Genomic DNA, 16,979 nt, shown 5'->3' with positions numbered 1-16,979 from the left:
GTCGGAATTGTGTAGGCCTAGGTTACTTCTGAGCTTGGAGACGTTTATACATTGAAACATCCACACACCATACTATTGATACTTTTGTCAGATATTTTATTCAGGATGAAAGATCTTGATTGTTTGCACTTCTAAATTGTTCTAAAGGATTCAGTCACCATTAAGCTTACATTATAGGCTATTCGCTAACTAAATCTGGCAATTTCATAATATAGAATATTCCTTTATGTGCAGCATTGTACAAAATCATACAGCTTATTTCCTCTGTGATTTATGGTTAAATTGTGTTCACACCATAGAACTTGCATTATATGTCCTTAAAACAGAAACAAAATCTAAAGGCAGGCAAGATGCTGATTCCACAAGCCATTGCAAAGAATATACAGACATACAGTATAGCCACATCAGTATTGCTATTGATTTTAGCCTTAGACCTCTTGCCCATAGAGACCCACTTATGAAACTGGCTCCTTTCAACATGCGCTTTTATTATGTGCCTTTAGGCAATGTACTGTAACTATACTCCAAGTCAGACTCAGGCCCCTTTAGGGACAACTAGCTGTTCGAAGTGCCACTGTTGCCGGGGCTGATGGGCACAGGGGCGCAGGAACAGACCCTTCTGGGTAGCGTTGCCCCCTCTCTGGTGACCTCCTGTGTCCCTCTGTGGCTTACCCCCCTCCTCCTTCACAGCTTCCAGACATCTCTGGGTCTGCAAGTGAACCACCTGGCCACTCAGCTGAAGAAAAAAATCTATAAATTATGAATTGTCTGTATTATTATTATATCTGTGTCAAATTACAAACACCTAAATAAGTAACACTTCATACAGCTGTAACGCTTGCCGTGGTTGGAAGAAGAGGAGGACCAAAGCGCAGCGTGGTAAGTGTCCATATTCAATTTAATAACTGAACACTAAGAATACAAAAATAACAACGTGAATGATACAAAATGAAAACGAAACAGTCCCGTATGGTGAAAACACAGACACAGGACAACAACCACCCACAAAACACAAAGGAAAACAGGCTACCTAAATATGGCTCCCAATCAGAGACAACGACTGACACCTGCCTCTGATTGGGAACCATACTTAGGTATCCTGTTTTTCATTGTTTTTTGTGGGTGGTTGTATCCTGTGTTAGTGTTTTCACCATACGGGACTGTTTCGGTTGTTTGTTTGTATTTTTGTTATTTTGTTCAGTGTTCGGTTGGTTTATTAAATTATATCATTATGGACACTTACCACGCTGCGCATTGGTCCTCCTCTTCTTCCAACCACAACAAGCGTTACAGAACCACCCACCAACCAAGGACCAAGCAGCGTGGTATCGGGCAGCAGCGAGTTCTGGACTCATGGACATGGGAGGACATTCTAGACGGCAAGGGATCCTACACATGGGAGGAGATCCTGGCTGGTAGGGATCGCCTCCCATGGGAACAGGTGGAGGCAGCCAGGAGAGCGGCGGCAGCAGGAAAAGGGAACCGGCGTTACGAGGGAACACGGCTGGCAAGGAAGCCCGAGAGGCAGCCCCAAAAATGTATTGGGGGGGTGGCACACGGGGAGTGTGGCTAAGTAAGGTAGGAGACCTGAGCCAACTTCCTGTGCTTTCCGTGGAGAGAGGTGGTCCGGGCAGGCACCGTGTTATGCGGAGAAGCGCACGATATCCCCAGTGCGCACGCATAGCCCGGTGCGCTACATTGCCGCTCCTCGTATCGGCCGGGCTAGAGTGGGCATCGAGCCAGGTGCGATGAAGCCTGCTCAGCGCATCTGGTCTCCAGTGCGTCTCCTCGGTCCGTGTTATATGGCACCAGCCCTACGCACTGTGTCTCCCGTGGGTCTGCACAGCCCAGTGCGTCCTGTGCCTGCGCCCCGCAAGTGCCGGGCTAAAATCAACATCCAGCCAGGACGGGTTGTTCAGGCCCTTAGTTCGAGATCTCCAGTGCGCCTCCACGGACCGGTCTATCCTGTGCCTCTTCCAAGGACCAGACCTCCAGTAGATCTCTCCAGCCTGGTGAGTACTGTGCCTGTTTTAAGAACCAAGTCTCCTGTGTGTCCCTTCAGTCTGAGCGCTCCAGAGCCTTCCTCCAGTCCGGACCTTCCAGAGCCGCCCGTCTGTCCTGAACCGCCCGTCAGTCAGGAGCCGCCTGAGCCGCCCGTCAGTCAGGAGCCGCCTGAGCCGCCCGTCAGTCAGGAGCCGCCTGAGCCGCCCGTCAGTCAGGAACCGCCTGAGCCTCCCGTCAGTCCGGATCTGCCTGAGGCGCCAGAGTCTCCCTCCAGTCCGGATCTGCCGGAGTCTCCCTCCTGTCCGGAGCTGCCCCTCAGTCCAGAGGCGCCCCTCAGTCCAGTGGTGCCCTTTACTAGGGTCTCCAATCCAGGGTCGGTGACGAGGGTCGCCGCTCCTAAGGTGTCACAGAAGTGGGCCGAGACTATGGTGGAGTGGGGTCCTCGTCCCGCTCCAGAGCCGCCACCGCGGTAAATGCCCATCCAGACCCTCCCCTATAGGTTCAGGTTTTGCGGCCGGAGTTCGCACCTTTGGGGTGGGGGGGGTACTGTCACGTTCTGACCTTAGTTCCTTTGTTATGTCTTTATTTTTAGTTTGGTCAGGGCGTGAGTTGGGGTGGGCATTATATGTTGTTTTTCTATGTTTTGTTCTATGGTTATATTTCTATGTGTTTGGCCTAGTATGGTTCCCAATCAGAGGCAGGTGTCATTCGTTGTCTCTGATTGGGAGCCATATTTAGGTAGCCTGTTTTTCATTGGTTTTTGTGGGTGGTTGTATCCTGTGTTAGTGTTTTCACCATACGGGACTGTTTCGGTTGTTTGTTTGTATTTTTGTTATTTTCTTCAGTGTTCGGTTGGTTTATTAAATTATATCATTATGGACACTTACCACGCTGCGCATTGGTCCTCCTCTTCTTCCAACCACGACAAGCGTTACAACAGCTCTATTATTATTTTTTGCTTATTTATTTTGTACAAGTTTGCAGTTGTCATGTCATGCATGACCTTTGCACTGACCTTGATGACCCTCCACTGTGGTTTGTTGCGGGGCAGCTGATGGGCGGGGCACGGGGTTAGTACCACCCTCTCCCCTTGGGCGTGGAAACACAGCCGTCCCGCTGGCCCCCAGCGCACCTCTCCCATGGAGTTCAGCTCACAGTGCTGAAGAGAGGACAGACAGGGGAGTAAAACTTTAGTCTTCATCACTACATCAGCATCATCGTGATCTTTTGATTTAGGATCTGCTCTCACTGTCTCCAATATCATCATCACCATTGTCATCATCATTGTCATGGTTACCTGGTAGCCATTGCCACTGCAGGGTGCTATGTCCATAGTGGCGCCCTGTGGACCCCGTCCTCCAGGGTAATCCGCACAATAGCCAGTGCCAACATTGTATAGCTTCAAACATACAGGCACAATATGTTACATGATACATTCATGTTCAACATACAGCACAAGAATAACACAATATATTAGTCAATGTACAAGGATAATGATATAATAGCTATACAAGTGTGTGTGGGGGGGTGAGTCCTACCTCCCCTGAGAGTGAAGGTCTGTCCTGGGGTATATAGAGGTCTGGGTAGACGTTCGTCAGGAACCAGTGGAAGTTACGGCAGCCCAGTCTCTTCTTCAGTCTGACTAGCTCTGTAATGTTAGGACTCTCAGACTGCACAGGGAACAGGACACACACATTCATTTGAGATCAATGCCAGAAGCAGACATGTGCAAACACACACACACTGATTGTACAAAACATTAGGAACACCTGCTCTTTCCATGACAGACTGACCAGGTAAATCCAGGTGAAAGCTATAATCGCTTATTGACGTCACCTGTTAAATCCACTTCAATCAGTGTAGATGAAGGGGGGGAGACAGGTTAAAGAAGGATTTTTAAGCCTTGAGACTTGGATGTGTGTGTGCCATTCAGAGGGTGAATAGGCAAGACAACGTTTAAGTGCCTTTGAACAGGGTATGGTAGTAGGTTCCAGGTGCACCTGATCGGGTCAAGAACTGCAACGCTGATGGGTTTTTCACGCTCAACAGTTTCCCGTGTGTTTCAAGAATGGTCCACCACCCAAAGGACATCCAGACAGCTTGACACAACTATGGGAAGTATTGAAGTCAATATGGGCCAGCATCCCTGTAGTCCATGCCCCGAGAGCAAAAGGGGGTGCAACTCAATATTAGGAAGGTGATCCTAATGATTTGTACACTCAGTACACACACACGCCTAGATATAAATGCATGCACACACACACATGCACACACCGCATACACACACCCTACCTGCCTGATGAAGTGAGCTAGTGTATCTCTCTTATAGTAGATCTTCCTGAAGGCATCCAGCCAGGTGTCAGCGATGCGTATCTTGTTCCTCTGGAGGATGTCCTGGTCAGGGAGGGTATAGGGCTGGTGATGGCGCCCCAGGTGAGCCACTCTGGAGCAGGGGACCACCTCCATGGAGCCCCCACACAACCACACCTGGACCGGGACAAACAGACAGACAGAGACAGGGAGATGCCATCACCTTTTTTTGTTGGAATATGAATTCACCAAGATGAGCAGCCCAATCTACAGAAGCCTTGTAGAATCATCCGCACATCTAAGCTCCACAGACGCAGACAGGTGTGTCTCCACTCAGACTCCATTACTTTCGCTACATTGTCAAAATGTCTTTCAAATGAAGATGTATGTGTGAATCTTTAATTGCTAGGATCACAAAAGCTTCACATTCACTGACACCTGTCTGCAAATACACTATCAACCAACAGTACACTTCGATCCTATTCCTCTTTATTTCCCAAGGTTTCCGTTTGCTCATCATTCCAAACCATAATTTTAATTAAACATTCCATGATGGATATAAAAATGTCATAACGGCACCTTATTCACTAGTGCACTACTTTCGACCAGGGCCCTTATGTAACATGCTACATAATCCTGCTAGTGAGACATTCCATCATCAATCAGCCCTTTGCATTCCATATATAACCTCCCCTGTTACCCTGATGGACAGCTCCTTACACCCCCCCACATAGAGAAGTCAGATTTGAAAATTCCTAATAAGACACTTTAGGGCTCTATTTTTATTGTTTTTATTTAACCTTTTTTTAACTAGGCAAGTCAGTTAAGTACAAATTCTTATTTACAATGACGGCCTAACCCGGACGACGCTGGGCCAATTGTGCACCGCCCTATTCAATCCCCATTGCGGAAGTTCAGCTGTACAGCGTGATTGAAATTTAAAGGCAATGTTTTCCGCAATAGTGGAGACTGTATTCTCGGTAAATGCTGCATATGTCGGCTCAATCGAAAATGACCTTGTATTTATATCGCGGGACCTGTAACGCTTCACTAAACATCCATTGAATTATTAGAATTAGAATTGTAATTAGAATTTTCGCTGAGGACAATTATTTTTCTCCATCACTCACAGCCGAAGATATTAACATTTTATATTCATCCAATGTCTGGCATGTTTTTGGATGACGCAATGATTTTCTTGAATGCTGAGCTGCTCTCTGTGGGCACTGAGTGCTAGTGCGAATATGAAGTTGGGCCGTATGCAACCCGGATATAGACGGTCCGTGAATCGGCAAATGTTAGTGGATTACGTTGACAACAACGGTCGGATATCTTGGACGAAGTCTCTAGTTCTTATTATACCTCTATGGTCATAACCAAGGTGGATTTTTAAAAATCCACCTTTCCAGAAACAAGTCTCTCACCGTTGCCGCTTGCTATAGACCACCTTCTGTGCCCTGTACACCATATGTGAATTGTTTGCCCCCCATCTATCTTCAGAGCTCGTGTTATTAGGTGACCTAAACTGGGACATGCTTAACACCCCGGCCATCCTACATTATTAACCTGATGTCTCACACAGATTATTAATGAACCTACCAGGTAAAACCCCAAATCCGTAAACACGGGCACCCTCATAGATATCATCCTAACCAACCTGCCCTCCAAATACACCTCTGCTGTCTTCAACCAGGACCTCAGCGATCACTGCCTCATTGCCTGCGTCCGTAATGGGTCTGCGGTCAAATGACCACCCCTCATCACTGTCAAACGCTCCCTAAAACACTTCAGCGAGCAGGCCTTTCTAATCGACCTGGCCCGGGTATCCTGGAAGGATATTGACCTTATTCCGTCAGTAGGGGATGCCTGGTTATTCTTTAAAAGTGCTTTCCTCACCATCATAAATAAGCATGCCCCATTCAAAAAATGTACATCCAGGAACAGATATAGCCCTTGGTTCACTCCAGACCTGACTGACCTTGACCAGCACAAAAACATCCTGTGCTGTACTACATTAGCATCGAATAGCCCCCGCGATATGCAACTTTTCAGGGAAGTTAGGAACCAATATACACAGGCAGTTAGGAAAGCAAAGGCTAGCTTTTTCAAACAGAAATTTCCATCCTGTAGCACAAACTCCAAAAAGTTCTGGGACACTGTAAAGTCCATGGAGAATAAGAGCACCTCCCAGATGCCCACAGCACTGAGGCTAGGAAACACTGTCACCACCGATAAATCTACGATAATTGAGAATTTCAATAAGCATTTTTCTACGGCAGGCCATGCTTTCCACCTGGCCACCCCTACCCCGATCAGCAGCCCTGCACCCCCCACAGCAACTTGCCTAAGCCTCCCCCATTTCTCCTTCACCAAAATCCAGATAGCTGATGTTCTGAAAGAGCTGGAAAATCTGGACCTGTACAAATCAGCAGGGCTAGACAATCAAGACCCTCTCTTTCTAAAATGATCAGCCGAAATTGTTGCAACCCCTATTACTAGACTGTTCAACCTCTCTTTCGTATCGTCTGAGATCCCCAAAGATTGGAAAGCTGTCGCGGTCTAGAGACACTCTAGAGCCAAACTGCTACAGACCTATATCTATCCTACCCTGCTTTTCTAAGGTCTTCGAAAGCCAAGTTAACAAACAAATCACCGATCATTTCGAATCCCACCGTACCTTCTCCGCTATGCAATCTGGTTTCCGAGCTGGTCATGGGTGCATCTCAGCCACGCTCAAGGTCCTAAACGATATCATAACCGCCATCGATAAGAGACAATACTGTGCAGCTGTATTCATTGACCTGGCCAAGGCTTTCGACTCTGTCAATCACCACATTCTTATCGGCAGACTCAACAGCCTTGGTTTCTCAAATGACTGCCTCGCCTGGTTCACCAACTACTTCTCAGACAGAGTTCAGTGTGTCAAATCGGAGGGCCTGTTGTCCAGACCTCTGGCAGTCTCTATGGGGGTGCCATAGGGTTCAATTCTCGGGCCGACTCTTTTCTCTGTATACATCAATGATGTCGCTCTTGCTGCTGGTGATTCTCTGATCCACCTCTATGCAGACAACAACATTCTGTATACTTCTGGCCCTTTGTTGGACACTGTGTTAACTAACCTCCAGACGAGCTTCAATGCCATACAACTCTCCTTCCGTGGCCTCCAACTGCTCTTAAATGCAAGTAAAACTAAATGCATGCTCTTCTACCGATCGCTGCCCGCACCTGCCCGTCCGTCCAGCATCACTACTCTGGACGGTTCTGACTTAGAATATGTGGACAACTACAAATACCTAGGTGTCTGGTAAGACTGTAAACTCTCCTTTCAGACTCACATTAAGCATCTCCAATCCAAAATTAAATCTACAATCGGCTTCCAATTTCGCAACAAAGCATCCTCCACTCCTGCTGCCAAACATACCCTCGTAAAACTGACCATCCTGCCGATCCTTGACTTCGGCGATGTCATTTACAAAATAGCCTCCAACACTCTACTCAGCAAATTAGATGCAGTCTATCACAGTGCCGTCCGTTTTGTCACCAAAGCCCCATATACTACCCACCACTGCGACCTGTAGGCTCTCGTTGGCTGGCGCTCACTTCATATTCGTCCCCAAACCCACTGGCTCCAGGTCATCTATAAGTCTTTGCTAGGTAAAGCACTGCCTTATCTCAGCTCACTGGTCACCATAGCAGCACCAAACAGTAGCACGCGCTCCAGCAGGTATATTTCACTGGTCACCCCCCAAAGCCAATTCCTCCTTTGGCCGCCTTTCCTTCCATTTCCTTGCTGCCATTGACTGGAACGAATTTCAAAAATCACTGAAGCTGGAGACTAATATCTCCCTCACTAACTTTAAGCACCAGCTGTCAGAGCAGCTCACAGATCACTCCACCTGTACATAGCCCATCTGTAAATAGCCCATCCAACTACCTCATCCCCATACTGTTATTTCTTTCTTTATTTTTGCTCCTTTGCACCCCAGTATCTCTACTTGCACATTCATCTTCTGCATATATATCACTCCAGTGTTTAATTGCTAAATTGTAATTATTTCACCACTATGGCCTATTTATTGCCTTACCTCCCTTATCTTACCTCATTTACACACACTGTATATATACTTTTTCAAATCAAATCAAAGTTTATTTGTCACGTGCGCCGAATACAACAGGTGTAAACCTTACAGTGAAATGCTTATTTACAGGCTCTAATCAATAGTGCAAGAAAGGTATTAGGTGAACAATAGGTAAGTAAAGAAATAAAACGACAGTAAAAAGACAGGCTATATACAGTAGTGAGGCTACATACAGACACCGGTTAGTCAGGCTGATTGAGGTAGTATGTACATGTAGATATGGTTAAAGTGACTTTGCATACAGTGGGGAGAACAAGTATTTGATACACTGCCGATTTTGCAGGTTTTCCTACTTACAAAGCATGTAGAGGTCTGTACTTTTTATCATAGGTACACTTCAACTGTGAGAGACGGAATCTAAAACAAAAATCCAGGAAATCACATTGTATGATTTCTAAGTAATTAATTTGAATTTTATTGCATGACATAAGTATTTGATCACCTACCAACCAGTAAGAATTCCGGGTCTCACAGACCTGTTAGTTTATCTTTAAGAAGCCCTCCTGTTCTCCACTCATTACCTGTATTAACTGCACCTGTTTGAACTCGTTACCTGTATAAAAGACACCAGTCCACACACTCAATCAAACAGACTCCAACCTCTCCACAATGGCCAAGACCAGAGAGCTGTGTAAGGACATCAGGGATCAAATTGTAGACCTGCACAAGGCTGGGATGGGCTACAGGACAATAGGCAAGCAGCTTGGTGAGAAGGCAACAACTGTTGGCGCAATTATTATAAAATGGAAGAAGTTCAAGATGACGGTCAATCACCCTCGGTCTGGGGCTCCATGCAAGATCTCACCTCGTGGGGCATCAATGATCATGAGGAAGGTGAGGGATCAGCCCAGAACTACACGGCAGGACCTGGTCAATGACCTGAAGAGAGCTGGGACCACAGTCTCAAAGAAAACCATTAGTAACACACTACGCCGTCATGGATTAAAATCCTGCAGCGCACGCAAGGTCCCCCTGCTCAAGCCAGCGCATGTCCAGGCCCGTCTGAAGTTTGCCAATGACCATCTGGATGATGCAGAGGAGGAATGGGAGAAGGTCATGTGGTCTGATGAGACAAAAATAGAGCTTTTTGGTCTAAACTCCACTCGCCGTGTTTGGAGGAAGAAGAAGGATGAGTACAACCCCAAGAACACCATCCCAACCGTGAAGCATGGAGTTGGAAACATCATTCTTTGGGGATGCTTTTTTCAAAGGGGACAGGACGACTGCACCGTATTGAGGGGAGGATGGATGGGGCCATGTATCGCGAGATCTTGACCAACAACCTCCTTCCCTCAGTAAGAGCATTGAAGATGGGTCGTGGCTGGGTCTTCCAGCATGACAACGACCCGAAACACACAGCCAGGGCAACTAAGGAGTGGCTCCGTAAGAAGCATTTCAAGGTCCTGGAGTGGCCTAGCCAGTCTCCAGACCTGAACCCAATAGACAATCTTTGGAGGGAGCTGAAAGTCCGTATTGCCCAGCGACAGCCCCGAAACCTGAAGGATCTGGAGAAGGTCTGTATGGAGGAGTGGGCCAAAATCCCTGCTGCAGTGTGTGCAAACCTGGTCAAGAACTACAGGAAACGTATGATCTCTGTAATTGCAAACAAAGGTTTCTGTACCAAATATTAAGTTCTGCTTTTCTGATGTATCAAATACTTATGTCATGCAATAAAATGCAAATTAATTACTTAAAAATCATACAATGTGATTTTCTGGATTTTGTTTTAGATTCCGTCTCTCACAGTTGAAGTGTACCTATGATAAAAATTACAGACCTCTACATGCTTTGTAAGTAGGAAAACCTGCAAAATCAGCAGTGTATCAAATACTTGTTCTCCCCACTGTATATGATGAACAGAGAGCAGCAGTAGCGTAAAAGAGGGGTTGGCGGGTGGTAGGTGGCGGGTGGCGGGACACAATGCAGATAGCCCGGTTAGCCAATGTGCGGGAGCACTGGTTGGTCGGCCCAATTGAGGTAGTATGTACATGAATGTATAGTTAAAGTGACCATGCATATATGATAAACAGAGAATAGCAGCAGCGTAAAAAGAGGGGTTGGGGGGGGCACACAATGCAAATAGTCTGGGTAGCCATTTGATTACCTGTTCAGGAGTCTTATGGCTTGGTGGTAAAAACTGTTGAGAAGCCTTTTTGTCCTAGACTTGGCACTCCGGTACCGCTTGCCATGCGGTAGTAGAGAGAACAGTCTATGACTGGGGTGGCTGGTGTCTTTGACAATTTTTAGGGCCTTCCTCTGACACTGCCTGGTGTAGAGGTCCTTTTTCTATTGTGTTATTGACTGTATGTTTGTTTATTCCATGTGTAACTCTGTGTTGTTGTTTGTGTCGCACTGCTTTGTTTTATCTTGGCCAGGTCGCAGTTGTAAATGAGAACTTGTTCTCAACTAGCCTACCTGGTTAAATAAAGGTGAAATTAAATAAATAACCTCTCTTCTTTACCCTGATGGACAACTCCATATGCTCCGCCCCCCAGAACAGCATGCCTGGATCATAACCTCCCACGCTCTGGAAGAAGTGTCTGTCAATTGCTAAGACCACGCCCACCAACGCCGGACTCCTATAGGACAATGAAAGGAGAGGAAATATCAAAAGAGTAGACAGGGATAGGTACTACTAGGGGTCGATTTTGAGCTGGACATGTCTGTAATCTCTGTATTTCACTGTAGTATTCCAGAGGTCAGACTATATTTACTGGACAGGCTCCAGTGGTGAATCCTGGTTTTCCTGTTGGGACAGGGTTTCCCAGTTGAAGTCCAGTCTCCAGTCAAACACTCCCCTGTGTGGCCACTGGGTGGCGTTGTACTGGAACGTCTGCCAGTCTATCACGTCTATGATGGGGGACACCACTCTGGTCCTGGAGATGGGAGGAGATAGACACTGGGCACAGAGGAAACTCATATAACTCCTACAACTAGATCAGAAACATTTTCTCACAATGAAGATTAAAAACCTAAGATTTTATTAGATGGATGTAAATCTGCAGACAGATTATTGGTCGATGATAACCGATAATTTCATAAAACATCACAGAAGAAGAGCAGGGATTCAGGAAGGGAATGAAGAGGTTTGAGGGAGAGAGAGCGAGAGAGATGGAGTAGTGCCATGCGGCAATATAAGGACTCTGTTTAATCAACTAGCCTAAATGGCTGCTACCTTGCTGGATACAGCTCAGCAAGTAAGCTACCAAGGCAATTAAGGATTGGATATAATACACAGAGACAGATTCACACAAACACAGACATACATTGTGCCATTTTGTGTGTGTGTGTGTGTGTGTACCTGTCCTGTGCCACTCGCTCCAATAGTGGTTCCAACCAGCCCCTGTGGCACTCGCAGTGTGAGTCCATGAAGACCAGTACCTCCCCCACAGCTCTGGCTGCACCCAGAGAGCGACACCCTGCCACGCCCAGACGCCACGTGCTGCGGACCAGACGCACCCCTTCCAGCAGCAACACATACTCACTCAGCACACTCTTCAAGTGACCTACAGATAGGGGAGTCAGGGTCAGGTGACCTACATATAGGGGAGGCACGGTCAGGTGACCTACAGATAGGGGAGGCACGGTCAGGTGACCTAAAGATAGGGGAGGCAGGGTCAGATGACCTACAGATAGGTGAGACAGGGTCAGGGTCAGACACACACAGTACCAGTCAAAGGTTTGGACACACCTACTCATTCCAGGGTTTTTCTTTATTCTTACTATTATCTACATTGTAGAATAATAGTGAAGACATTAAAAATATAAAATAACACATATGGAATCATGTAGTAACCAAAAAGGTGTTAAACAAATCAAAATATATTTTCTTTAACCTTCTTTATACTTCAAAGTAGCCATTTTCCTGTTGAAAAACAAATGATAGTCCCACTAAGCGCAATCCAGATGGGATGACGCATCGCTGCAGAATGCTGTTGTAGCCATGCAGGTTAATTAAGTGTGCCTTGAATTCTAAATAAATCACTGACAGTGTCACCAGCAAAGCACCCCCACACCATCACACCTCATCCTCCATGCTTTATGGTGGGAACCACACATGCAGAAATCATCCGCTCACCTACTCTGTGTCTCACAAAGACACGGCGGTTGGAACCAAAAATCTCAAATTTGGACTCATCAAACCAAAGGACAGATTTCCACCGGTGTAATGTCCATTGCTCGTGTTTCTTGGCCCAAGCAAGTCTCTTCTTCTTATTGGTGTCCTATAGTAGTGGTTTCTTTGCAGCAATTTGACCATGAAGACCTGATTCACACAGTCTCTTCTGAACAGTTGATGTTGAGATGTGTCTGTGACTTGAACTCTGTGAAGCATTTATTTAGGCTGCAATTTCTGAGGCTGGTAACTCTAATGAACTTATCCTCTGCAGCAGAGCTAGCTCTGGGTCTTCCTTTCCTGTGGCCGTCCTCATGAGAGTCAGTTTCATCATAGCGCTTGATGGTTTTTGTGACTGCACTTTTTGAAAAAAAAAATCTTGACATTTTCCAGATTAAATGACCTTCATGTCTTAAAGTAATGATAGACTGTCGTTTCTCTTTGCTTATTTGAGCTGTTCTTGCCATAATATGGACTTGGTCTTTTACCAAATAGGACTATCTTCTGTATACCACCCCTACCTTGTCACAACACAACTGATTGGCTCAAATGCATTAAGGAAAGAAATTCCACAAATTAACATTTAACAAGGCACACCTGTTAATTGAAATGCATTCCAGGTGACTACCTCATGAAGCTGGTTGAGAGAATGCCAAGAGTGTGCAAAGCTGTCATCAAGGCAAAGGGTGGCTACTTTGAAGAATATCAAATATAAAATATATTTGGATTTGTTTAACACTTTTTTGGTTACTACATGATTCCATATGTGTTGTTTCATAGTTTTGATGTCTTCACTATTATTCTACAATGTAGAAAATATATATTTTTTAAATGGAATGAGTAGTGGTGTCCAAACGTTTGACTGGTACTGTATGCCCAATTCCAAATGAACCCCAGGGATGGATGTGTACAGTAATAACATGGGCATAGCACAACTCGGATTATAGGTGGAAGTTTGGTCATATTACTAAGACCTATCCTTTCAGACAAGTGCAAAATGGTTTGGGACACTTGCGAGCTAGGGGTCTATTCAGAATCTGGCACTATAAAATAGTTGAATATGGTGGGAATAGAGTGAACAAGTTTCGTCTGATATGCAGTGATATTGTAGTGGTACTTTAGACTAATTAGATACAACTCGTGCCTATTGTTTGAGTACTGTCTTCTACACGCACCATGCTGACTGAGGTCGTCCACGAGCAGGACCTCGCGCAGGTACTCCTTGGGCGCTGTGTCGAGCACGCTGTGCACAGTGCGGAGGAGCGTGGACCAAGCCTCGTCATGGAAACATATTACCACGCTCGCGGACGGCAGCGACTCACTGTAACGCTCAACGAGGCACCTGTCAAAGCATTCCCATTGATTGACAGGGGTATAGACGCACGAGTAATTACGCACGAACCCATTAGCTTTACTAAACAACATACCATATACCATATTTCGTAATGAGTGATATCTTGAAATTAGACTACATATTTGTCATTGATAGACTCTATCTAGTTATTTTGGATACGTTGTTGAAGCGCCCTTTTTTGGCGTAGTGCGCTCCTTGGGAACATGCAGGGCACTTACGAAGGATGGCGAGCCTCGGGCAATCTGCGATGCAGTGAGATCCGTCCGCTCACCAGCTCGTTGAAGCCGTATTTCTGCAGAACAGACTTCTCTATGTCCCTCTCTAGCCCCTCCAGCTTCAGCTGCACCGGTCTCCCCATATCCCCGTGCGTCGGTAGCACCGGGACCGCTGATTCCTTCTTGGCGCTCGATATAACCATCCGGTAACTCCCCTTCCTCGGCGGCGGAGCTGGGTTCCTCACCTGGGTTGAGGGCACGAAGAGAAGCTGGTCCTCCTGCAGCGAGCTCAGCGGCGCGAGACCGAGATTATGCTCCTGTTTGAGACGGTCCCAGGAATCCACGATCACCTCCAGGTCCGGTGGACCAGAGAGCCGCTGGAAGGGACGGCGGGGCGAGTTGGGCGGTGTCTGGGTCTGATCCCGAAAGACCAGGTCCATGAGGGCCAGCGTGGCCACGGATAGAGCGAGGATAAGTAACCAGAGACAGAGCATCACCCGCCGGCATGGTCTGGGTCTGCTCCAAAGCCGCATGGTGAGCGGGAGAGAGGAGAGGGACGGGTTCACATAGAGAAGTCAGCGCTGAATCTTATTTCCCTCATCAAATTTGACTGGGGACAACATGGTCAGATGCTGCACCTTTTGGCTACAACTTTCTAACCATGACGTTTCAGGCTTGCAATGGATAGTCCGTAATCATGACCAAATGGAATTACGCATAGATGTTGTTCTTTAGTTTTTGTCCATAATTCTTCCACGGTGTCCTTCCAAAGAACTGCAGCTCTGAACAGGTTAGCGCTTCGTTTCACCTCCGACAAATGTGGTTTCCAGTTATGTCCCTTGTTCCGTGAAACTCATTGTTATGTCCCTTGTTCCGTGAAACTCATTGATATGTCCCTTGTTCCGTGAAACTCATTGTTATGTCCCTTGTTCCGTGAAACTCATTGCTGTTGGAGTGAGGTGCGTAGAATATGTCCTTCCACCGAGCCCCTGTGGTCCTAACGCGAGATTAACCCTTGCAAGAATAGCGGATTTGAAGGCCACACCTGTTCAAACACCTATCACCGTAATGACTAAATGGCAATAACAGTTTAGGAAATCAATACCCAGGCCTATAGCCCTATAAGTGAATATAAAATAGAGGCAAAGAACAAAAACACATTAAATCATCAAAATATTGCTAAAATTCTATATATCTGTCATAAGAAAATATTTTGCCATCATTATATCTGATGTCAACTTCTAAAAGAAGGGGCAACATAAACGGAGAACAGACTGTCATCAACATAGGCCTCGATTCAATCCTTAGCGCTGATGACCTGAGCTACAGCGTGATAGAAATGTCAAGTATTCCCGCGTTCGGAGACTACATTCATAGTATAACGCTGCATATGTCGGCTCAATCGCGCTACCGAGCTGATTTCCAGCGCTACGGATTGAATCGAGCCCATAGTTTATTTGTGTATGCGAGTACTGCGCCCCTCCTCGCGGCGAGCTCGAGGCAGCATCACTCCCCGGTCAGACATCAGAGTTATTCCCCGGGCCAGCTGGCCAACGGCCTCGCGGTCCCATGACTGGCTGTTTGACTGTGAAGCCGGCGGCTGCAGACTCGATCTCTCCGGTTTTCACATTGATTCTTGGCAGCCACTGTGGCTGTTTTCTTCCCCGCTGTTGGAAGCAGGGTGCCTGGCTCCACACCGCCCAAAGTCTCCTCTTCCCTCCCTTTGTAGACTTTTAGTTTCATCATATTTTATATAAGAACCATGCAGCCTACTGTAATGCTACAGTGTGAAGGTGCATTTGGAGAAGTGTTGAAATGGGCCACAGTGTGCTGATAACAGGACAACAATGGAAAACGGTCTACATAGTCATGTCTGTCTCTATCTTGACTCTCTGTATGTGTCTCTACTTATGTCATCTCTCTGTCTTGGAATGCCTGTCTGTTAGTGTTGGGTAGTATTGACAGAGTTAGTTCTGTCTTGGCATGCCTGTTTGTTAGTGTTGGGCAGTGTTGACAGAATTAGTTCGGTCTTTACATGTGTCTGTAGGTGTTGGGTACTGTTGACAGTTAGTTCAGTCTTTAGCATTAGTTTTCTCTGTAATTACATTGAGTGAGTGGGTGGTAGGATCTGTGTGTCCCCCTCAGGATGAAAGCACTGTGTCCACCTCTAAAGGCTCCCCCCCTGGTCAGGATGACAGGGCAGAGACATCAGTCTCCCCGAGGCCCCTGGGTAATGATGGAGTCCACAGGGCTCTGGTGGCTCAAGGGTGAAGTCTTCCCTAGGATCAGCTTTCCCTCCCCAAATCCTAACATTAACCATTAGTGGGGATAATGAAAAACTGACCCAAGATCAGCATCTAAGGGAAACGTCACCCTACACCTGATTACACAGGAGGACATACCTGGAGAGAGAGAAGCAGAGAAAGAGATAGAGTGAAGGAGAGGATGAAAAGGAAAGAGAGAAGGGGAGAGAGGTGAAGAGAGCGTAGAGTAAGGGAGAGAGAAAGACAGACTAAGTGACAAAGAGGGGGCGAGAGGTAAGAAGATCTACCAAGAAAATGAAAGAGGGGAATGTGAGAAAGAGGACAGAGAGACCTTTCAGTCAAACTGTTAAAAATCAGGACAGAAGTTGTACAGAATGTTTCATGTATTTACTCCCTCCCCCTACTGCCAATTGACATGGCACAGAACAGGTTGTTGACCCCTTGACCTTTAGTTGATCTAATAGGATCTAAATGGAACTCGCAAGTCATTCACCCAATTAAAGAACAGTACATTTCCATCTGCACACAGAAGAACATTTCCGTATGATCCACCCTTCTGCCAAAAGAGAAACATCTAAA

At 46.4% G+C, this 16,979-nt stretch overlaps 1 protein-coding gene across 2 annotated transcripts; it reads right to left on the bottom strand.

Annotated features, from left to right (window-relative positions):
- Positions 1-79: 79 nt before the first annotated feature.
- LOC139555129 (polypeptide N-acetylgalactosaminyltransferase 15-like) lies at positions 80-15,178 on the bottom strand. 2 transcript variants are annotated; one of them, XM_071368647.1, is made up of 10 exons: positions 14,140-15,173; positions 13,743-13,909; positions 11,755-11,959; positions 11,168-11,329; positions 10,915-11,032; positions 4,297-4,491; positions 3,543-3,674; positions 3,302-3,403; positions 3,020-3,163; positions 80-736 (listed from the first exon to the last, which is right to left on the bottom strand). In XM_071368647.1, exons 1-10 carry the CDS (start codon positions 14,667-14,669, stop codon positions 536-538), a joined length of 1,956 nt encoding a protein of 651 aa, XP_071224748.1. In that variant the 5' UTR covers positions 14,670-15,173; the 3' UTR covers positions 80-535. The 2 variants fall into 2 exon arrangements, with proteins under 2 accessions (XP_071224748.1, XP_071224749.1); XM_071368648.1 differs by having other exon boundaries at positions 641-750; positions 14,140-15,178.
- Positions 15,179-16,979: the final 1,801 nt, after the last annotated feature.

This window comes from Salvelinus alpinus, chromosome 26, assembly GCF_045679555.1.
Source record: "Salvelinus alpinus chromosome 26, SLU_Salpinus.1, whole genome shotgun sequence".
Lineage (NCBI taxonomy): Eukaryota > Metazoa > Chordata > Actinopteri > Salmoniformes > Salmonidae > Salvelinus > Salvelinus alpinus.
The sequence above is the reverse complement of the archived record's forward strand: the minus strand, read 5'-3'. Positions and strand labels throughout refer to the sequence as shown.

Coding starts and splice junctions, on each gene's coding strand:
- LOC139555129 (XM_071368647.1), bottom strand. CDS start 14,669: ATGCGGCTTTGGAGCAGACCCAGACCATGCCGGCGGGTGATGCTCTGT. Junction 11,330..11,754: donor GAGCGAGTGGCACAGGACAG/GTACACACACAC, acceptor TCCCATCTCCAG/GACCAGAGTGGTGTCCCCCA. Junction 737..3,019: donor CACAGTGGAGGGTCATCAAG/GTCAGTGCAAAG, acceptor TTTTTTCTTCAG/CTGAGTGGCCAGGTGGTTCA.